General features: G+C 41.5%; 1 protein-coding gene across 6 annotated transcripts in view; it reads left to right on the top strand.

Annotated features, from left to right (window-relative positions):
* The first annotated feature begins 765 nt into the window (after positions 1–765).
* LOC138735744 (phosphatidate phosphatase LPIN2-like) overlaps positions 766–23626 on the top strand; it is a 64285-nt gene continuing 41424 nt past the window's right edge. For 2 of the 6 annotated variants that reach the window (XR_011339925.1, XM_069884096.1), the window contains exons 1-3: positions 1234–1368; positions 19833–20033; positions 20734–20829. Coding sequence is in view for 5 of the 6 variants with exons in the window: in XM_069884096.1 (XP_069740197.1) it covers positions 19842–20033; positions 20734–20829 (288 nt within the window). In the remaining variant the exon portion in view is untranslated. Of the gene's footprint in view, positions 788–1233; positions 1369–1437; positions 1508–19832; positions 20034–20733; positions 20830–23626 lie in introns of those variants that run through there. The other 4 variants (XM_069884097.1, XM_069884100.1, XM_069884098.1 and 1 more) reach the window with 4 other exon arrangements.

Consider the following 23626-nt stretch of genomic DNA (forward strand, 5'->3'; position numbering starts at 1 on the left):
ACAACAGCAAAGCATTAGTCACAGTTTCTGTAAACCTTGGGATTTAGCACTGTACAGATTCCAACAATTGATAGGACATACTAGCAACCCTTGCCTGAATAAACTGTCTTATGTTAAAAATCACCTTAATTCTATCTCAGTCTTGTTATTTTCTGACAAGATGTCACAAATTAAATACATGCTGCTTAATTATATGTATTCAGATGAAGAAAAATGTTGCCTCTTGTTTCAAGTTCTTGTTTTCTTAAAGTTATCTCTTTTGTTTTCAAAGGAGTCCAGAAATACATCTGTACACACACAGCTTGATATAGAAACATCATGTGGTGCTGAACCCCTATTAACTGGACATATTCAGATAGGAAATGTGATAAACTCACAGTCAAGAAACTTCCTCTCTGGGAACAAAAGACCATGGGCTGCAGCAAAATATTGGTCAGATGGAAAGTTGAGAGGTACATTAGCAGGTGAGATCTAACCTCAACAAGTGAAAGGTCATATAGGGACAGAAGATGTATGTTTTTTTTTAAAAAAAAGGATGGTTGACAAATAGAGGGACCTTTGGATTCAAGTCCATGGTTCCCTGAACCTGGGTGGTGACTGGGTTGGTGAAGAGGGACTTGGCGTGCTTCCCATTATAGGGTGGGGCATAGGAAATAAAAGTTGGGAGGCTCTTTGGCAACTTTACAAAACAAAGCTAAACGCCATTTGAAGTACTATGGAAGTAAAGCACGAAAGACTGCAGACACTGTGAATGAAGTAAAAACACCACGCTCCAGAAACTCAGCAGGTGAGACAGGGTACTTTATTGAGCAAGGATCATCAACGTTTCGGGCTTGAGCCCCTCATCAAGCGCAGTTGTGGTCACCACGTTGCAGGAAGGATGTGACTGTGTTGCACGCATTATGTATTGGAGGAGTTTGGAAAATTTGGGCTGGGTTTATTTCCTCTGGAACAGCTCAGAGCAATGCATCAAATTCCACCAGGCACAGACAGGGAAGGTGATCAGAATCTTTTAACCATAGTAAAGTTGTGTAAAGCAAAAGGGGATGCGAGAGAATTTCAGTGTGCATTCAATAATTCTGTCCTGTCTTTGATTTCGACCTTGATGAAGGGCCCTTTACTCAGTCAACCACACTGTTTCATCGACTGGGCCTCACTACATCCGAGACAGGCGAGCGAGCAAAGGACAGGCAGCGTGAAGCGGTCAATACGCATGCGCGCCACGCATGCGCAACGACTCCGGGGAGCCGCGCTGGCGGATGTTGTGGAGCCAGGCGCCGTTTGGTTCAGGGCCGCGGTGGCGGGTGACCGGCCTCGGCTGCCGGGCGGGGTTGAGGCGCCTCTCGCCGAGGTGTCGTTCGCTTCGCGGTAAGGGCGGCTCCTGAAGCAACTTGGCGTTTTTTCCCCGGAGTGTCCGCCGACAGAAGGGCAGCAACATGGGGCCTGGGAGCCGGGCCCTTCCTGCCCTCGGGGAGCCCGTGGGCATCGCCGGCAGTCCGCTCCACAGGTGTCCCGTCTCGGAGAAGGTGGTGGGGAGGTGTGGGGGGACGAGGGGAGGGGTGGGGGGACGAGGGGAGGGGTGGGGGGACGAGGGGAGGGGTGGGGGGACGAGGGGAGGGGTGGGGGGACGAGGGGTGGGGAATGGCAGGGGAGAGGGTGGGGGATGGCAGGGGAGAGGGTGGGGGATGGCAGGGGAGAGGGTGGGGGATGGCAGGGGAGAGGGTGGGGGATGGCAGGGGAGAGGGTGGGGGATGGCAGGGGAGAGGGTGGGGGATGGCAGGGGAGAGGGTGGGGGATGGCAGGGGAGAGGGTGGGGGATGGCAGGGGAGAGGGTGGGGGATGGCAGGGGAGAGGGTGGGGGATGGCAGGGGAGAGGGTGGGGGATGGCAGGGGAGAGGGTGGGGGATGGCAGGGGAGAGGGTGGGGGATGGCAGGGGAGAGGGTGGGGGATGGCAGGGGAGAGGGTGGGGGATGGCAGGGGAGAGGGTGGGGGATGGCAGGGGAGAGGGTGGGGGATGGCAGGGGAGAGGGTGGGGGATGGCAGGGGAGAGGGTGGGGGATGGCAGGGGAGAGGGTGGGGGATGGCAGGGGAGAGGGTGGGGGATGGCAGGGGAGAGGGTGGGGGATGGCAGGGGAGAGGGTGGGGGATGGCAGGGGGGGATGGTGGGGGAATGGCAGGGGGGGATGGTGGGGGTGGAAGGGAATGTTAGGAGAGGCGGTTGAGGGGGAATGGTGGGGGAGGGGAATGTCAGGGGAGGGGGGAGGGGAATGTCAGGGGAGGGGGAGGGGGAATGGCAGGGGAGGGGGTGTAGAGGAATGGAAGGGATGGGTGTGGGGCAACAGGGAATAAAGGTAGGGGAAACTGGGTATGGAATGTGGGGGAATCAGAATGATGGGTGAAGGGGAGTCGGAGCGACAGTGGGATGGGGGTGAGGGGTGAGAATGCAGAGGGGAATCGGGGAATGAGAGTGCGTGGGGAATCGGAATGAGAGTGCGGGGGGAATTGGGGAATGAGAGTGGGGGATGGAAATTAGGGATTTAGAATATGGGGGAATCGGGGAGAGTTGGGTTAGTCAGCAGGAGAGCATGGGAGAATTAGGTTAGGTGAGAATGGTGAAGTTGGAGATGAGTGAAGGGTCAGTTTGGAGCATGTGGATATTGGGTCAGAATGTTTGCATTTGGTCATCAGCAGGTGATGTGGCACATCAGTGTGGTGCACAGCATGGGTGGGTGGTGAGATGGTGGATATGTAGTATGAGGTGAGAATGAAGGGACAAGAAATGTGAGTGGGAAAGGGAAGGAGAAATTGTCAAATGACAGCGATTGAAGGGGATCCTTCAGCCCATTGGCTGTGCATTAACCATTTGTCATCACCAATGATGAGAGAAGATAAGCTGGTGGAAGGCAGTGGGCCAGAAGGGGTAGCAGGCTAGGACATGCAGTCAGGATGGGGAAGGACGACGGGCCATTGGAGTAGGAAAGTACAAGGGGTGGCCAGTAAGTGTGTGCATACAAAATGGGGGACTCCTGGAGAGTGTGTGATGGGAGGGGGAGGAAAGGAAGGGGAGCAGGAAGGAAGGAAATGGAAAGGACAAGGGAAAATGGACAAGGGATTGGAAATGAGCAGGGTGGGTGAGAGGATTGGAGGGAATGAAAATGTGTCGGGAGGGGAAGAATGGAGGAGCATCGTGTGTGGGAGGGTGAGAATTGGACAGCAGAAGGGGAATGGGGTTGGTACTGGGTGATTAGAGTTATGGTTAAAGTTTTGACATTAGTGATATGCTTGGTTAGTACAATGGCACTGAATCTTTTTTTCAGTATGATGATATATGTATTTTAAGTTTAATTTTATGCATCTGATTCAAATGAGAAGTGGAAAACTCACGAAAGCATTTAAACTTTTAATTGTCATATTTGAAGTTACATATGGTATTAATTCACAAAGGTGTTTATTGATTTGTTAGATGCTGCCTTATGAAAAAAAAAAGACAAAATCTTGCACTGATTTATTTTCAGAGTGGCAGTTTTGTGTCCTTTATGAATCGACAAATTAGGAATGGGAGTTGCCTGCGTTAAGCTTGCTCTTCATTCAGTTAGACTACAGCTGATGATAACCTCAGTCAGTTCATGCTGATTCACAATATCCCTTCCCCTCCTGGTTTATGAAGAATTTGTCTCAAATTATTCAAAGATTCTTCTTGCATCGCCTTCTGAAAAAGGAACTTCCAAACAATCACCAACCTCTGGGGTGGAAATTCTCATCTTTCTGAAGTGCTCCGGGGGTTTAAGCTCAAGTTGCAGGGGAATGGTAACCAGAGTGCCAAAGCAGATTGTGGAGTGCTTCTGGAAAAAAATGTTGTTAAGCATGCAAAGACAGAAATAGGGAGGTTGAACATGGGGGAAATAATGTGCTGAGTTGCATCTATTTTAATGCAATGAGCAGTGTAGGAATGGTGGATGAGCTTAGAGTATGGCTCAGCATGGAATAATGATTTTATGGATGTTGGAGAGATTTGGCTGCAGGAGGGGCAGGACTGGCAGCTCAATGTTCTGGGATTGTATTGATTTATAGATGTGTTAGAGAGGGAGGGGTGGTAGTGTGAGTCAGGGAAAATTTCATGGAATTTGGTGCAAACAAATGCAAGGTGCTGCACTTTGGGAGGACTTTCACAGCAAATGGTAGGGAGTGCGGTAGAACAGTTGAATCTGGGACTGCAGATATTTCCTTGAACTTGCTGTTACAGATGGAGCAGGGTCGTAAGGAGAGGTTTTGGAACACTGGCCTTCATAAATCAAATAGGTGTTGGGATGTTCTATTGAAGATATGGGTGAGGCCAAATTTGGAGTGTATTCAGTTTGAAATTTCAGATTTAGATTTATTGTCAGAGTACATATGTGACATCACTTACATCCCTGAGATTCATTTTTCCTATAGGGGCACAGCAGAATTACCACTAATTGGTAGTGCAAAAAAAAACACTGTACATAGCATAAACATGTAAACAAAAGAACTGTAAACCGATAACAAATGTAAACAGAGAATAAAAGAAAAACAATGAAGTACAGAAGTAAGAGTCCTTAAAGGAGACACTGAGTTTGTCATTGAGGAGTCTGATGGTGGAAGGATAGCAGCAGCTGTTCTTGAACCTGGTGGTGTAAGTCTGTGGCACCTAGACCTCTTTCCTGATGACAGCAGCAAGAACAGAGCATGTGCTAGATGGTGAGGGTCTTTGATGATTGCTGCTGCTCACCGATGTAAGCGTTCCCTGTCGATGTACTCAATAGTAAGGAGGGTTTTACCTGTGATGACTTGGGCTGTGACCACTACCTTTTGGAGGGCTTTATGCTCATGGGTATTGGTGTTCCCATACCAGACTGTGATGCAGCCGGTTAGCACACTTTCCACCACACCTCTGCAGCAATTTACCATGGTTTCTGGTGTTATACCAAGCCTCCACAAACTCCTGAGGAAGTAGAGGCGCTGATGTGCTTTCCTCACGATGCCATTAGTGTGTTGGGTCCATGAAAAATCCTCCAAGATGGTGATTCCCAAGAACGTAAATTTGCTCACCCTCTCCATCTCTTGTCTCCCAATGATCACTGGATTGTCCACCTCTGGCTTTCCTTTCCTCAAGTCAACAATCAGCTCCTTAGTTTTGGTGACATTGAGTGCAAGGCTGTTGTTGGTGCATCATTCAGCCAAGTTTTCAATCTCCTTCCTGTCTGCTGACTCAACCCCTTCCTTTATACAACCCACTACTGTGGTATCATCGGCAAATTTGTAGATGGTGTTATTGTCGTACCAAGCTATAAGTTGTAGGTGTAAAGTGAGTAGAGTAGGGGGATAAGAACACAGCCCTGTGGTGCTCTGGTACTGATGAAGATTGTGGACGGGAAGTTCTTACCAATCTTCACTGATTGTGGTATGGAGGTGAGGAAATCAATGATCCAATTATACAGAGGAGTGTTAACTCCCAGATCTTGGAGTTTTCTGTTCAGTTTTGAGGGGATGATGGTGTTAAATGCCGAATTATAGTCGATAAAGAGCATGCTGATGTATGCATCTTTGCTGTCCAGGTGTTCCAGGGCTTTGTGTGGAGCCAGTGAGATGGCATATGCTGTAGATCTGTTTCTATCATAGGTTAACTGGAATTGATCCATGTCAATGTTCAGACAGGAGCTGATATGCCTCATCGCTGCTGGCGTAAGTGCTACTGGTTGATAGTCATTAAGGCAGGTTACTGCACTCTTATTTGGCCACAGATATGATTGACGCCTGTTTGAAACAGGTGGGTACCACACCCAGCTGCATTGAGATACTGAAGGTATGCGTGAAAACCTTGGTAAATTGGTTAGCACAGATCTTTAACACTCGGCCAGGTACTCCATCCGGGTGAGATGCTTTCCTCGGATTCACTCTCCTAACGTCATCCTCAGTTACAGACAGAATGGGATTATTAGGAGACATGGGTGTGCGGAGGAGTGGCTCTTCTTTGTTACTGTTGTCAAATCGGGTGTATCAGACATTGAGTGCCTCTGGGAGCGAAGCTTTGCTGTCTGCTACTTTACTGGATTTGGTATTATAAAAGGTTATGGCATTTAGGCCCTGCCACAGCTGTCGGATGCCCCTAGTTGTTACCATTTTCATCCAGAATCTTCACCTGGGAGATAGCTTTTTGCCACTTACCTGCAGGAAAGATATCAACAAGATGGAAAGATGATGGAAAATATTTACAAGGATGTTGCAGGGACTTCAGGAACTGAGGCATGGGGAAAGGTTGAGTCGGTCAGGGGTTTATTCCCTGCAGCATTAGAGAGTGAGGGGACGTTTGAAGGAGATCCAGTGCACAAAATTGAGAGGGAGATGGGGTAAATTGATGCCTGCTTTTTCCACTAAGGTTGGGTGAGACAAAACGAGAGGACATGGATTAAGGTTGAAAGGTGAAATGTTTAAAGATACCATGAAGTGAAACTTCACTTCAGTATTGTGAGGGTGTGATGGAGCTGCCAGTCGAAGTGGTGGATGCGGGTTCGATTTCAACAATTTAGAGAAATTAGGATAGAAATGTGGATAGGAGGGGTGTGGAGAGCTATGGTTCAAGTGCAGGTCGATGGTAACAGGTACAAAATAGTGTGCCGTGGGCTGAATGGCCTGTTTCTGTGCTGGAGTTTTCTATGGACAATCCTTTATTTTTTTTTTATTTTTTTTTTTCTTTTCTTTTTAATACATGGTGATTCCCAGTTCTAAATTTTCCTGCAAGAGGAAATATTTCCATTTCCACTTTGAAAACATTTAACTGTCGCTGTATCTGTGCATTCCCCCCCAACACCCCCCTCCATAGAGCCCACAAAAGATGAACAATAACATTATAGGTAATTAATCCCATTTCCCCCCCCCCTAAGTTTACAGACAAAGCCTCTGACCATGGTGACACTTCCAAAGCAAGAATAAGGAGAAACTTTAGAGAGTCATCCCAATGGCAAGCGGCAGGAGGTCTTACTGCAGCTCTTCTGGGACCTGGTGATGCCATATCTTAAATATTGTGTGGAGTTTTGGTATTCTAATTTGAGGAAAGACGTTGTTGAGGTGCAGCAGAAGTTTGCCAGTCTGATTTCTGGAATGGCAGTACTGACTTATGAAGAAAGACAGAATAGGTGAGTGTTACACTCATTGCAGTTCAGAAGAATAAGAGTTAATTCCATTGATGCATAGAAAATTCTGACAGGATTAGACAGGTTAGATGGAGGAAGAATGTTTCCCATGTTGGGAAAGTCACGATCGTATTGAATGGCCTCAATGACTGCATTTTTTTTCTCTCTATTTCTATGTCAAGAGTTCACAGGATCTTTTCAACAGCCCTCTCACTCTTTAAAAATTCCAGTGGATTAAAGCTGTAAGAGTCCAACCCTTGTCAGAAAGTCTGTTTATTGAAGGTGTCAGTTTAATGTTTCTCAGAATTGCTTCCAGTGTATTTCTGTCCTTCCTTAAAAGGAAATCAGTACCTTATAAAGCACTCCATATCCTGTCTCACCAGTAGTCCACGTATCAGAAACGTAATCTCTCCACTTTTATTGCTGGGGGAAATGAATACAAATGGTAAGATTCTGTTAATTTGCTCAATGATTTATTGTCACCTAGAATTATATACTTGGATAGTCAGATATCCTTCTGTATTTTAGAAGTCCACAGGGTCCTGCCATTTAAATAGCATACTGTTTTAATTTATTTTTCAGTCAAAAAAGACATTTTCTCACATAAACTTGATTTGCAGGCTATTTGCCCATCACTATTTATATTCCATTGTAGCTTCCTTGTGTTCTTTTCACAACTTGTTTTCCTATCTCTCTTTACAGTGGCAAATTTAGCAATGATACCATCGATCCTGAGTATGATGCCACCCAGCAAAAGACCTATTTATGCCAATTATTTCATTTTGCTAGCAGATTTAAAGCACTCCTCTTGTATCTCCTGGTATCTGCATTCATCGGGTTTTTAAAAAAATCTGTAGCACCTATTTCTTCTTCAATGAACCCTGATAAATTAGTCAAACACAATTTCATTTTTTCCCCAACTGTATAATTTGGTGATGGTATTATTACCGTATGCATTGTACAATGGAAATGAGCACCAAAACTTTTGCAAGCTTGCAGCCACAATGTGGGGGAAATAACTGCAAAAATGTATATTAAATTACCTTATGGGAAGAGATTACGAATACAAAAAATAGATAATGAATATTCACAGTTTCTATAATGCAAGCCAAAAAAGGTGGTGTGTTAGTGCAGACAGGCCATTTGTTGTGCTCGAGTAGTTTATGGGAAGGTTCAAGAGTCATATAGCAGTTGGAAAAACTCTGTTTGAACCTCAAGGTGCTGGTCTTCAGGCTTCTGTTCCTTCTTCCGGAAAGTAGCGGCGAAAAGAGGAGATGCATGTCCTGTCTGATGCTGTCAGGTAATCTTGAATTTTTCTAAGTGCCATGCAATAATATCTTTATTAGCAGCTTGCATTTTGCGATGACTGGTGTTAAGCAAAAAGTAATTTCCTGGTTCTTTTGTCCTACCTTTTTGAACAAGGGTTCTACATTTGGTATTTTTCAACTTTATTTGTTTGGGAAGTAACATAATACAGTAAAACCCCTTGTATCCGGAATTCAAGCAACTGACAGCCTCAGGCAACGGCAAAAAAATTTGAAGATAAAAAAAATTAAAATAATGAAGAATAAAATAATAGATTAAAAAATACGTAAGTTTAAAATGGTAAAAGTAAATGTTCTCTGAAGTAACACAAACCTTTGGTGAAGATAGGGAGAAAATAATTCAGCTTGCGGAGTGCCTTTGCTCGCAGCAGCTGTTTAAATAAAGTTGTGTGAAACAGCAACGGTGTTCCTCAGAATGAAGAGCTGGTTGATGCCGCTTGCCATTGGAATGACTCTCTAAAGTTTCTCCTAATTCTTGCTTTGGAAGTGTCACCATGGTCAGAGGCTTTGTCTGTAAACTTAGTGCGGGGGGGGGGGGCGGGGTGGGGGAATGGGATTAATTACCTATAATGTTATTGTTCATCTTTTGTGTGGCTCTATGGAGGGGGGTGTTGGGGGGGGAATGCACAGATACAGCGACAGTTGAATGTTTTTCAAAGAATGTGACTGAAAATAAGGTAAGGTTTATATATTCATCCAAGTGAAGTTTGTCTTATGTCTGTTAAACTGTTTGTTTTTAATGCCAGTTTTAGTTAGGCATTATAAGAGTGCATCTCAAGCAACCAGAAAACACACTTACCCGGCATCTTCTAATCCCCAGGGGGGTTTTTTACTGTGATAGATATGTTGCTATTTTTTTGAGTAATCCAAACAGCGATTCTTTTGGCCAAAATGAATGGCAACCATTGTAATTAATCATTATTCCTGTTGTACTTTGACAAGGATAAAAACCAATTTTAAATGAAATAATGAAGTAAAGCAAATTTTTATCTGACTTCATTATGCATTTGTAGTGTTCTTCATTTTCCTTCCTCTAGCCCAAGTGCTGCCACTCTTTGGACCAGAATCAATCTCTACTGAATCCTCCTTTGCATTCTCAGTATGACTCAATTAATTGCATCTCCAAAATTGTTTCTGTCTCATTGCCTTGCAAAATCCAAGCTAAAATCTATGCAATTTGCTTTCCTCTGTTTTCCTGAGGTTACTATCTCTTGAAGGAACCCATATAGTCTTCCTTTACTGATCCTTTGTAATACTGGCTGTGAAGCAGTAATTCCAGCAAGCTCTGGCAACCAACTTGTTACTTGGGAATCAAATTTTTTAACTTCCCCTAATCTCTCATGCACAGTTCTTTTGCTTCCATCCTTCTTAGCAGAAGATCACAGCACATCTTTGCATTGGGGCACTAAATGAACTCAGCTGATAACTTTGCCATCATTTTAAAAATGACATGGCCTTTATCATGAGTTCACGCCTGACCACTGTGCACACAGCTCACTTACTCCATCCCTGCTGGTCTTAAAGCCTTCATCAATTTCTTGTCTTTTGATCTCATCTCAGGATTATCCTCCTTTCTGTCTCTGCTTTGGACCAGTGGATTCTCTGACTGCTTCCTTAGTGACGCTTTCATGTAGATGACTACATCTCCAAAATTGGTCGTAAACAGCAGATGCTGGAGTCCAATGTAGTGCACAAATTGCTGGAGAAACTCGGCAAAAGGCAGCAGACATCTGTGCCCTAAGCCCTTCTTCAGGTGTGCAATCTCCAAAATGGTTTCTGCCCTATAACATTCCCTTGTGAAATCTTTGCATACCAGCAAGATGCTTTCATTATTATTCTTGTTCCTTATTGAAAATCTACTTCCTTAGCGCTTTCTCAGGTATGCTTCTTGATCTGGCCAACCACTCTATTGTCCCTGCCTTTGTAACTAATCGAGCAATCACACTTCTTACTTCCGACATCCCTTCTAGTTTTTCATGGAAAGAAGAGAAGTGCAATCTTAACTGTTTCTCAGTATAGCCATGTTGTCGGAACAGTTGTGACCAGCGCTATTGCTGGTGTGGACCCAGAAGAGCAGGGAGTGGAGATGCAGTGCTGCTTCGCAGGGTTCATCTGCCTGGTCTTAATGGCGATGGCTCTACAGGTTTTAAATGGCTATTAAAGGAGTCGACGGTGTTTGTAATTAAAATCCTGCAACTGTGGGGTCTTGTCCAAGATGGCGGTGCCTGTGCTGGCCAGTCCCCCATGAGGGGCTGCAGTCTTTTGGGGAGCAGTGGACCAGCTCAGGGAACTGAAAATATGGCTTTCTGATCTAATTGGAAGTTTGAATCTGGAGTTCTGGTTGCCAATTAATTGAGTAGGGCCTGTGGAACTGCAGAGGCTGCAGGAGTGCTGGTGGCTTTGTGTCAGTGAAGGGACTCTCTTTTGCTTCTCTGGCTCTTACTGTAAGGGGTGTCAGGTTATGGTGACTGTCTTTTGGCAAGCGAAAGAAAATTTTGTATAATACAATAATGCATTTTCTGTAACATTAACATGAGAACAAAAGGAATCTTGAAGGGGAACTATTCTCCTTTGTCTTTGTCTTTTCCTACCATTTTGGCTTTTTAGCTATTATTAACCATATGTTCAAACACATCTCCCCCCACCCCACCTGCTCCAGCCTCCTTTCCAATACAAAGTGCTCCTGTATTAGAAAAGGCAGTAAAGCCTTGATTCTCCTCTGTTTACATTGCCATGTGTTAATGAACACAGGCATGGAATCTTCTCCTTAGATATTTTAAGCTTGCACATAATCATTAGTGAATTTAGATTTTGGACGTAGTGGCTTTTCACACAAAGTATTTTGAAAAATTAGAGAATTTGTGCTAACTAAAATAAGACAGAATTCAGATTTTGCTTTAAAATACCTGAAAGGTTGTTTTGATGCAGTTAGAATTATTGCTTTGTGAATTGTTCCGTTAAATTTCAGAGACATAGCATGAGAAAGCACTCCTGCTGTTTCCCCAGAACTGCTGTTTCATATGTGATAGACTGCAGTTACACTTTCCCACCCGAGTGCAACATAACTTCATTTCCTCGGAAGAATGCGGTGCAGTGACAGACATGATAGATTCACTCTCCGGTCTGCCATTCCATCTGATCTCGTGTGTGTGTGTGTGTGTGTGAGGACGCAGCTGGAGTAACTCTCAATTAATTGAAATCGAAAGCCTATTGAAAACACAATATTTGTTTTTAAACAATGCTAACATATCAGAAAACACTCTGGATAACACAGATGATGAATTCAAAGAGTGACAATTCACAAAGATGTTATTGGGTTAGGAAAGGATGAGTCATAAGGTGACACTGGATCAGCTGGGACAGTTTTCTTTTGAGCACAAAGATAATGGATGATCTTATAGAGGCATCAATTTAAGGCGAGAGGGGCAGATTTAAAAAGCATCTGAAGTGCAACTTTTTCCAAACAGTGATTGATCGGTCGGTATGTGGAATGAGCTTCCAGAGGAAGCGTGAGAAGTGGGTGTAATTCAGAATCAGAATGTATTGTCATGGACAAGTCATGAAATTCATTGTTTTGCAACAGCATCATTGTGTAGACATTCATATAAACCTTAAAAAATATATAAAAATAGTGCATGAAAGATAGTATCTATGGTTCATTGATCATTCAGGAATCTGATGGCAGCGGGAAAGAAGCCGTCTTTGTGCCACTGAGTGCACATTTTTAGACTCCTGTACCTTTTCCCCCAATGGTAGCAGAGTGAAGAGGACTGGCCTGGGTGGTGGGGGATCCTTGAGGATAGAGGCTGCTTTCTTAAGACACCACCTCTTGTGGATGTTTTCGATGGAGTGAAATGTGGTGCCTTTAATCTCCAAGGCCACCCTCTGACTTCAACCACCAAGCTAATTTTGTACCCACCTGGTCAGCTCACCCTGGATCCCTTGTTTTGTAAACTTCTGGACCAGTGTGCAATGTGGGACCTTAATAGAGGCCTTGTTAAAGTGTAGGTAGACAATGTCAACTGACTTGCTGTTGTCAATCCTCTTGGATGCCTCTGAACAATACTCAGACTTGTGAGACATGATTTCCTACACACAGTCATGCTTACTAATCCTTAATCATTCCTTGCCTTTTCAAATGCAAATAAATCTGATCCCTCAGAATCCTGATCAACAACTTTCCCACTGAAATCTAATTTGCAAAACCAGTTATTATCAACAGGGGCTGAATGGTCCAGCGGAGGGCCACAGCACATTTCGGGGGGGGGGGCACATACTGAAATCATAAAATTTTTAAAATGCTTTTTCATACAGTTGGTAGAGAATTATGGAAGAAACCAACTGAACTTGACAGCTTCACCGCGATGGGGGCCCATTAACTTTGAGCAGGGTCCAAAGGGGGCCACAGCCAAAATAAGGTTGAGAATGACTCCTCTAACCTGACTGCAATTTGCTCTTCCTCTAATCTTTTCAAAAATTTGTTAGCACTTTGTGGGTATGTCTTTACTAGAGTACAATGTTCTTAATTACAGCCACTTTCTGTTCTCTGGCTGGTCTTCATGTGTAATCTTTAGTGGGAAGCTGTCTGGTGGGGATTTTATCACGTTACCTGAATCTGTGTTGCTCCAGTGAGTACCTTCAGCAGGAATCATTAGATTAGTATTTAATTAATGCGTATCCTTTATGTTCAATTAGATCAGGATCAAATTCATGACCTAAGCAAAAGGAACTTTGGTGTTGTAACCTTTGAAGGTGACTTGAAATGAATGGTTTTTGTGTAAGGTAGCAGTGGGCAAAGAGACATTTTAACACTTTGTCATTGTTTTTCATCTGTGCACTTAAAAATTCCCGAGAGATTGGATTTTAGATTGAAGGATGTGCAAAATTCATGTAAATAATTTATATCAGTAGCTCTCTGAGCTTCTGAGTTTGAAATTGTAATTATTTCTGCCTTAGTGAGTAATCCAGTAATGATTAAAGTTCTATTTGACGTGTTGTTTGAAGAACTGAAATTGCAAGCCTTTCCTTATTCCTGTAAATGTTGTGTTTCAAAGATTTTTTTTTGATGTAATGTTGGAGCTCTACTAGTGTACTGTGCAAAATGACTTTAAGGAAAAATTTAAAGTTCAGAATGAATTTGTGAATTTAGAATCTATTGTCTGAACAGTGAAAGGATGAATTATCCAGAGAATTATCATTTTTTCGTTTATTATTGAATTGACTACATGTAAAGACTGTTATTGAAATGGCATGTTGGACTAAATCCCTGAAGTGGGTAGAATGCATTTCTCAGAATTTTAATTCCAGTAAGACTGGATAAAATTTCATGAAGTCCATTCACGTAACATTGGATGAACAGATACACTTCCTTTATCCATGGCAGCTATATTTCCTTGTGGCCACTTCATGTTGAACATTGTTTAGGATTTTTCAAAAGCACCACATACCAGTCAAGTCTCTGCCTCACAGATGAAGGCACCAGGCTGAGAAGTTACAGCATTTTTGGTTTTGGCTTCTTGAACAGTTGACCTCTAGATGTTCTGACTTTCAGTGGTTATGTCTGTCGTCTTATCTTGCTTAAATTTGTAGGGAAATGGATGGTCAGCAGGTTGTGAGCCATTGGCCAGTTCACTATGCTGGATTTCCTCAAGAATGTGGACAAAATCTATGAAAGTGATGTGGCCAATCTACCCAGCATATTGGTTTCCATTCTCCTGCTTAGCAAAGATGCAGCAGTAGAATGTGTTGATTTCACAGTGGTGTCAGATACATTGTGATTGTGAAGCTTTAATATGTGACTGTCAAGATTTTGTGTTAGAGGTTATCAGTGCTGCTTAGTAGTGGCATGGCAAAATGATGTTGATCTTCCCAATGCCTGTGGTCAGTTAAAACTACTTAAAGGCAAGCATAGGGGGTATCCATTAACCAAGAGACATTCCTTGTTATGGGATGCTGGTTTGGCATTCTTGGCAGAGAGCAATTCCCACATGAAGATTTGACACACTTGGCTATCAGGCTAGATAGACTGAACAGCCCCTCTTTGTTTCAGGTATGTAAATAGATATTCTCTGTGGGTAAAATAAAGGCAAATGCCACAACTAAATCCTGTTTACCTTTCTGTATACCTCTGCAGGTTCTGATAATGCTCTGACAGACTTGCAATCAATAGTCATTGCTGCCACACTTTGTTCTCTATTGGATTTTACTGTGAGCAGTTCTTGGTTGATTCAGAAGCTCCTCTTTTGTATCTCTGTTATGATGAGTTGGGTAATTGCTTGGTTTCTGAGATGACTTCCATGGCAACAATGTTGTCCTGGAATGAGTCAGTTTTTTTGAAAAACTTATTTCTTGTACATCAAATTCACATTTACAAATAGCATCTGGCTTCTGAACCACCTTTGGAAATGCTGAAGAATGCCTGTTCAGTGGAATCAAGGATGATGTTGATACAAGGACAACCTTTCTGAGAGAATGATCAAGAGAATAATCTCTATTGCAATCAATACTGAAGCAACTTCATATGTTGAGGGTGCTGATGACAGCCACATTTAGTAATGACCTTGGATATCTCTCTGCCATGTTGTGCCACGATTTGTTCTCAAATAATTTACGAGTTGCATTCAACTCATGAAAGTAACATAGTTTAGTGGTCCTCGTTCATTTTTATTGCATTTTCTGTGCCCTAATTTCAGAGTGAAGTGGGCCACATCTCATGGCCCAGCTGAACTCTTGTGTGAATAAATATATTTGTATTCAGATTTTTGCTGATGAGAGGTCAAACTCTATTTCGAATTAATCTTCAACAGTGGTAAGAGCACAGGCACATGTGATGTTAATTGGCCCAGTTTGATTGAGAAGTTAATAGAAAAAAATACATTATAAGCCCTTTCTTGTTGTCTTCTATAATTGAAAACAAGGCCTTTGCAGCAAAACCATGCCAGGTTCATTGTTTCCTCCAAATTCTACCCCATGGAATTTTTGTGGTGTAAGGTACCCCAGTCACACCATCCAGGCACAGGTCTTGCCACTACACTTCATTGATTGTTGTGTCTAAATCCAACTCCCATCTCTCCCTTGATCTGTGTAAGCCTGGCTTCAGGCCCTCACTTTGGAAGATGTTATACATTCAAGAAATAAATTTATGCACATTCCCTTGCCAAATTATAATCTCCGCATTACTAGATCTAGGCAGGGTATTATTTTTATTACATAAATCAAAGCCTGAAATTTCAGAAACGTGCTTTAGGTGTGGTGTGAAGATTGAAATCTCTGCCCATTCCACCTGGCTATGTATAAAGGTGGGACCCTTCTGGGAAGAACTAGGGGACATTTTGAAAAAAAATTACGCAAGTGGATTTTCCACAAGATCCGGAGTTGTACCTTTTAAGGGATATTGGAAATGTGAGTTTTAGACTGTCCAAATATCAATTTCACTTTGTGAAGGTCGCCTTGGCAGTAGCCAGGAAGTGTATAACGGTTATGTGGAAGTCCAGTTCCCAATTAAATACCACACAATGGAATATGGAAATGCAGATTTGCATTTCCTTTAAAAAAAATCACTTACAATCTAAGGGGGAAACATGACACATTCATTAAAGTGTGGCAACCATATCTGAAATACATGGGCATGAAGATTGACTAGCTCACCCTCCCTGTGAAATATGGATATTATAGAAACCTGTCGTAGTAGAGAAGTTAAGGAAATGGAACATGTTTTCTTTTTAGCCCTTTTTTAGTTTGTTTTATTTTAATTTTGTGTTTTAGGTTTTTTTTGTTTCTTGGGTTATTTAGTTAATTAGGCTGTTCCTTATTTAGGTCTTCGGTGGGGGCTCTAAACCCCACATTTATTTACTTTTATTTGTATAATCTATAATTGGTATGGCTATGTATTTGGGGGGCAAGGTCGGGGGGGGGGAACAAAACACAGACTCTGTACGCTCCATGAATGTTGTAAAAGATAGTATTGATTATTGAAATTACTTTGAGTCTGTAAAAAAAAAAAAAAAAAAAATCAATAATATATTTAAAAAAAATTCTACCCCATGGAATGTTTTTCTTCTAATAATCCACTGTTGAGGTGGATCATGTCTCTTGAAAAGCTTGCTTAAAATTAAATACTGGAAGTATTTGGCATGTCGGGCAGCATCAGTGAAGAGATCTAAAATGTTAACTCTTTCTCTCTCCGCCAATGTTGCTTGACCTGCTGAGTATCTCCCAGCATTTTCAGTTTGGATTTGTGCTGCATTATGTTTCCTTTACGGTGCTTTAAGTGAAGCAGTGCACTGTAAAACGCATTTCACAATCTTATTAAATTACAGAGATAATTTTCTGTATCTGTGCTCATAGTCATTTGAAATTCAAAAATGTTTTAAAATTTATTTTTATTTAAAAAAAATGTTTTCTCTTCCCATTCCCTTTCATTCTTTTATTTGAATACTTTCAGATCCATGATCACAACAAGATGTAAATTGGATTTGACTGTGTTTTCTTTAAATTTTGCCTTGTATATTTTCTGACCATGAAAAAGTGCCTTGTACAAGCAAACAAGGGAGAGAAATGTGAGTCGTAATTTTAAAATACCAGGGTGAAAAATAATGAAGAAAAACATCAGAGAAATCTTATGAGAGGCAGAATTATTTTTCAGTTTTATAATTGAGCAAACAATGAGAAGCAAGAGGGACAGCAAGTCCATGTAGCTTTCTTGGAGAGAAATGCATAATCAACTTTTTGGGCCAGGATCCTCTTTTGGCAGGGTTTGTGCAGTTGCCATCAAAAATAATGTATAGTTTTTCTGCTGAATGGTGTTGATATCACTTACTGATGTCTGGTAGTCATCCAGTACTTTACCCTCTTGGAAAATGACAAACTCTGCTCTTTGATTCACTGCAGAAATTGGCAGCTGGAGCCCCAGTGAACCACAGTATGGTTGTACCGATACATAATCTTTTATCCAAAATTCTGAAAACCAAATATTTTTTCTATGGGTGTGTCTGCACACCAAAGCTCGCATTTGGCGCCAAACATGACCTGACATGACTTACCACCATCCAGCGCTGTGTCTTAGTGCTAGTAATTTTATGGTCTGTTTTTAATCTCATTTCATTTTCCCCCATCCCACCCAGCATGGCTGCTACCCCCCCCCCCCCCCCCCCCCACTTCATCCAGCACTGTCACATCTCCCCTCTCCAGAAACTTCTAGTCAGGGTCATATCGATACAAAATAGTGCCTATGGTAGGGGTGATTAATGTGTCAAAATAAACGGTGATGAGGTTTCCTAAGAACTAGTGTTGGTGGCCGCCATGTTTTATTTGGCGTTGTATAATTGAGAGAATGCTAGGACGAGTGTACTGAGCGTTCCTTTCATGTCTGGAGTGGCAGCGCTCAGCCGGTGGGTGGGGAAGGGGGACGAGGGGAGCCGCTGCCACCCTTTCAAGTCACCCCCTTCCAGTGGCGCCCCGGCTACGTGTCATGCCTGCCATACCCTAGATATGCCCCTGATTTTAGTTGGAGTGGCTCTTCGTTTTGTGCAAATCTGAAAATCAGCGCAATTTATGTACTGCCGTTACGATTCTATTATCCAAAAAATTCAAAATCTTTATAGTGTGGTCCCAAGGGTTTCAGATAAAAGTTGATGTACCTGTATTAGGACTTTACTGGCTTGTCATTGACCTAGACTTTATCTGAAAATCTAAGAAACTGATGTCTAAAACACTGAGATGTGACCATTAAATGACTGAAATAGTACAAGGTTGGGAAATGTTGGAATTGATTGTCCATCAATGTATTTAGGAAAGTAAATGGGGAATAAAAAACAATTCTATGAAATAACTTTTTCCCTACCAGTCTGCTTCTCCTGCCACTTGAATTTCTGCCTCTGTGTTGAGCATTCATCTCAGATTGTTTCTAACTTCCTGGAAAGTGCCAACTCTCCCTGTCTCTCATTCATTGGTCTGTTCCCCTTTCTTTTGAACTGACTAAACTATTCTTTTTTTAACCTGGAAATGTTTCTATTTACTTTTGAATCATGCTGTAAAATTACACAGAATTGCATCTGTTGCTCTTGTGTGATTATGTTAACAGGATTACCGTCAGCAGAATAAGGGACATCATCAGTAATGGATATTCTTGGTCTCCATGTTTAATTTGGTGTTCAAGTACAATTCAGTTGTGGCTGATCAAATGCTCTGTGAAGCAAAGAGGTGCTTTTGCCATGTATAAAATGTCTTGTCATTTTAAGATGTTGATGTTTCCGGATTACGTGTCTGCCTTTAAATTGATTTTCTGAGCTTTGCTCCTTTTATTTAGAACCTTGTGTATTCTTAGCTTTGTTTCCAAAGTAGTGAAGTTTGACAGGTTTTTGACCCAATAATTGCTCTTGTTATTTTGGGTGATATTACAGAATATATTGAGATTAGTCAAAGACTGTGTTATATGTAATGCACCAGAATTCCCCTCCCAGCAGATTCTTTACTGTAATAATCATGAATCATGAGAGATGTTTTGATTTTTAGTTTCTTTATTGGAAATGAGGGTTAAAAATTGATATGACTGGTAAAGTACAAAGAGATTACCAATCGTTGTTTTGGATTTCTCCACTGTTGCTGTATTCAGGAGGAATTGAGAATGGCAGATATTTTTATAACTCAATTGAAAAGTAAGAAAATAAAGTTGAGGTTTAGAGGTTCATTTTCAAGTTTAGACAAGCTGTTTCATGGGTTTATCTAAAAAAAGAGCAAATATTTTCTGCAATGTTTTAGACTTTTAAAAGAGCTGTTTTGTGCCATTGAGAAAGTTAAATAGTGAACTGTTATCACAGGTGAATCAATAAAGGAGTAAAATATGTAATTGATGTTAAAAGTGTAAAGAGATGTTTTTTTTCTTAGAATATTATGGTTGGAAGTGGTCAGAGAAGCTAGAATCCGATAAACATGAAAAGTTGACCTGGACACGGGATTAAAGTTGCCAGTTGCTTGTTGAGCTATTATTATACACAAAAGCACGATGGGCTGCAGTGACCTCTTGTGCTTGAATTTTGGTGTTTTCATGATTTCAAATTTGACAATTCAGGATTTGTTGAAAGGCAGGAAAATATGACAAATGGGACAGTTGAAATTCTAACATTCTTTGTACGCAGTAAATCTTAGCAAGTCTGTTAAATGGGCAAATGAGTGAAGCATATTGGAACGCTGCCACATATATTGAAGGAAGAATTTTTGACCATTTCATAGGAGGTGGTTTTGAATGTGTAGATTTGAACCACTTTTAAAATGACCCGTTAACTTTTTAAAACAGAAAGATGGAGTGTACTGAGTTTTGTCACATAGATTCTTACTTTATTTGTAATTTTATTGCAGTCCAAAACCATGAATTATGTGGGGCAGTTGGCTGAGCAGGTATTCGTTACGGTGAAGGAACTTTACAAAGGACTAAATCCAGCAACCTTGACAGGATGTATTGATGTTATAGTGGTGAGGCAGCCGGATGGCTCATTCCATTGTTCACCCTTTCATGTTCGTTTTGGCAAGCTTGGTGTATTGCGATCAAAAGAGAAGGTGGTAAGTTCTTTTATATGATCTCCAATTATTGTAATAATTTAGAGTCCATTTTGCGGATTTCTAGTTCTTCGCCAGTCTTTTAAAGGGTGTTTTATATGTAGAGTAAATAAAAATCTATAATTAACATCAACTCTAGCAAGATGCTATGGTGTTCATTTTCAAATTAGTCTCACTGCTTTGACTTTTTAATATTTTAACATTTAAATAACTTTTTGCAGAGGGAGCTGGAAATGATCTTTTTTGATGTGGTTTCTTGCAGGTTTTTTGTCCATGTGGGCAGATTGAGATTCTTTTTGGTTCTTGGTTTTGTGGTTAGGTGTTTATCCTGATGCTTTTTAAGTGGGTTTAAAGTTTTTGTCTATGCATGGAAAGGATAAAGAGAATATCTGTGATAGTGAGGTCAAAGTTTATCATGCGGATAAAGTGTTGAGAAGGTAATCTGGTTCCAGAAATAAATAACTTTGTTTTTTTCCTTCCCTTTCCCATCCTCTTTGCAATGTGAGACAAACTTGTTCTTTTTTTTCCTCGTTCTGACCAAGAGTCCTCTGTCTTTCCAGAGGTGCTATTTCCAGCAATTTAGAAATTCATCTGCAGTTTTTCTTTATTTTCAATTTGCAGATTTGCCTTTTACCAGAAGAGGCTTTTGATAGAAGCAACAAATACTGAATTAAAGCTACACTTTCTGTTCATGTTATCTCAGGTTGATATTGAAATCAATGGAGAACCAGTCGAGCTGCAGATGAAACTAGGACACAATGGCGAGGCTTTTTTTGTGGAAGAAACAGAGAAAAATGAGGTATACTAGTCTGGCATCCAAGTTTGCTTAGGTTCAGGCTAGTCTGCACTTCAATTTCACTATCGTTTTTGTTCCAGTATGTTAATACTTAACAAAGCATCTTCATCTTGAAAATTCTAAATATTCTGTCATCCATTAACATTTGGAAAAACAGAAGAGCATTTGCAAGAACACAAATTGGAGCAAAATACTTTCTCAATAAATTCTAATTTTAGAATGTCAATTTTTCAATTCCCTTCAGCTCCAACTTCAGCAGAAGATATAGTTTTGCCATAAACATTCTACAGTAATACATTTTTCTTACAATTGTGCATATGATCAGAGTGATCTCTAACGTTGTTGCTCAAAAGAATACACATCTGCAGGTATGCACCGCTTAACAGCCACGATACGTTCTGTGAAACTGGGCGTTATGCAATATGGATGTTGTGCAAACACCATATTATCTACTTAGCAAAGCTATATAGGATACTGTAATGTACCTGTAAAATTTTTATTTATAAGTAGGGATCAGTGTGGGGACCGACACGGGGCTATGGGCAGAGAGCAGGGCAGTGGGATCAGTGTGGGGTTGTGGGGAGAGCACGGGGCTGTGGGCTTAGTTGGGATTATCAAATCTTTTCACTAAATGTAGCCCTTTAAATTCTGGATTCCTCCCAATAAATACAATGATCTCTCTGTTTCTTTCTCTCTTAACTCATTTTCATCCTCTCCCATTTGCTTGTCTTCTCTCAATATACATCCCATCCCTCATATTTACTGCCTTGAGCTTCAGTTGCAGTTGTTTTTCTGGCTCACTTTATCTACTACATGCAGTTTCTATCCTAATGCCTTCTGCAAACATCAATGTACGTGTATGAGGAGGAGTCACGTGATGGAGTAGTGGCCGGACGGTGAACTCCAGCCCTCTCCAGAAAAGTCGGGAAAAACAAAGGAAAACACAAAGGCACAGAAATAAAAGTTACAGAAAAGTGAGTATAAAGGTGGAAAGAAGATGGCGACAAAAAAAGAAAAATCGAAAGCAACGGTAAGAAGAGAGGAAGAGAAGACAAAGGAGGAAAAAGGTGAAGGCCTTACCTGTCCGAAGAGGCCCGCTGCGGAGAGAGAAACCCGCTCCCTCAGGTCGGTAAATAATGGACTACAAAAATGGCTCGCTGAGCCGAGTAAAAGTGCGCAACCGCGCATGCGCGAGGAATCGCGCGTGCGCAACCGCGAGGAATCGCGCGTGCGCAACCGCGAGGAATCGCGCGGTGCGCGATGCGAATGAAAAAAAACACTGACGGGAGGGGGGACCAGCTGGGGAGTCGATCTCCACAGCCGGCAACGACAGCAGCAGAACACCTGCAGCAAGAAGAGACCACAGAAGACAATAGAAACAAGAAAGAAGAGAAGGAAAGGGCAACAAAGAAACAACAGATGGCCAACCCAGAGGAAGAAGAAGAGGAAGAGGAAGAGTACAGTGAAATAGAAGAAGAAAAGAAAGGCAAGATAAAGGATATACTTTCTCTTATTAAAGGATACATGGAATCATTTAAAGAATGGCAAACACAGGAATTTAAGGATTTAAGAAAAAGAATAAACAACACAGAAGAGAAAATAAATAAAATGGAGATGACCTTAACAGAAATGGGAAAGAAAATGGACAAGATGGAAGAGCGGGCAGTAGCAGCAGAAATGGAGGTAGAAGACTTAAAAAAGAAATTGGAGGAATCTAATAAAAAAACTAAAGAGACACAAGAACTACTAGCTCAAAAAATAGATACAATGGAAAATTATAACAGAAGAAATAACATAAAGATAGTGGGCCTTAAGGAAGATGAAGAAGGCAAGAATATGAGAGAGTTTATAAAAGAGTGGATCCCTAAGACCCTAGGATGTCCAGAACTACAGCAAGAAATGGAAATAGAAAGGGCACATAGAGTATTGGCCTCTAAACCACAACCACAACAAAAACCAAGATCTATTGTAGTAAAATTCCTAAGTTATACTACAAGAGAAAAGGTACTGGAGAAGACAATGGAAAAAGTAAGAGAGGGCCACAAACCACTGGAGTATAAAGGGCAAAAAATCTTCATTTATCCAGATATAAGTTTTGAACTCCTAAAGAGAAAAGAGTTCAATACATCAAAGGTGATTTTATGGAAGAAAGGGTATAAATTTATACTAAAGCATCCAGCGGTATTGAAAATATTTATTCCAGGACAACAAAACAGACTATTCTCGGATCCAGAAGAAGCACGAAAATTTGCAGAACAATTACAAAAATAGACTGAGGGAGGAAGACGGGTAATGAGAGTTAAAATGATCACGATTGATATGTATGTGGGTAAAGACAAAAATAGACTGAGGGATGAAGACGGGTAATGAGAGTAAAAATGATCACGATTGATATGTATGTGGGTAAAGAGGTATAAGAGTGAATAGAGACAATGTGCATACGTGAATGTATCTGTACTTAGAGGAAAATATAGATAGTATAGACAAGAATTAATAAGGGAAGGTAATGGAATAGAGAGAATAAGGAGGGAATTAAAAGAGTGACCTTTGTGACATATGAAAAGTGAAATCTTTTCTGGGGGGGGCGGGGTGGGGGGAAATAGCGGTCACTGCAAAATCAGTTGACGCTTGCGAGTGGATTCGCAAATCCAAATGGAGAGGGGAGATGTGGTTGTCCGACAAGGGATAAAGGACAACTCAGGAGGGGAAGGGGAGATTGGGGATAGATAAGATAGAAATAGGAGAATAAGGAAAATGTTGGATGTTGTAGGAATGTTGTCTTATAAAGAGTTGAAAATAA

The sequence above is a fragment of the Narcine bancroftii genome, chromosome 6, assembly GCF_036971445.1.
Source record: "Narcine bancroftii isolate sNarBan1 chromosome 6, sNarBan1.hap1, whole genome shotgun sequence".
Taxonomy (NCBI): Eukaryota; Metazoa; Chordata; class Chondrichthyes; order Torpediniformes; family Narcinidae; genus Narcine; species Narcine bancroftii.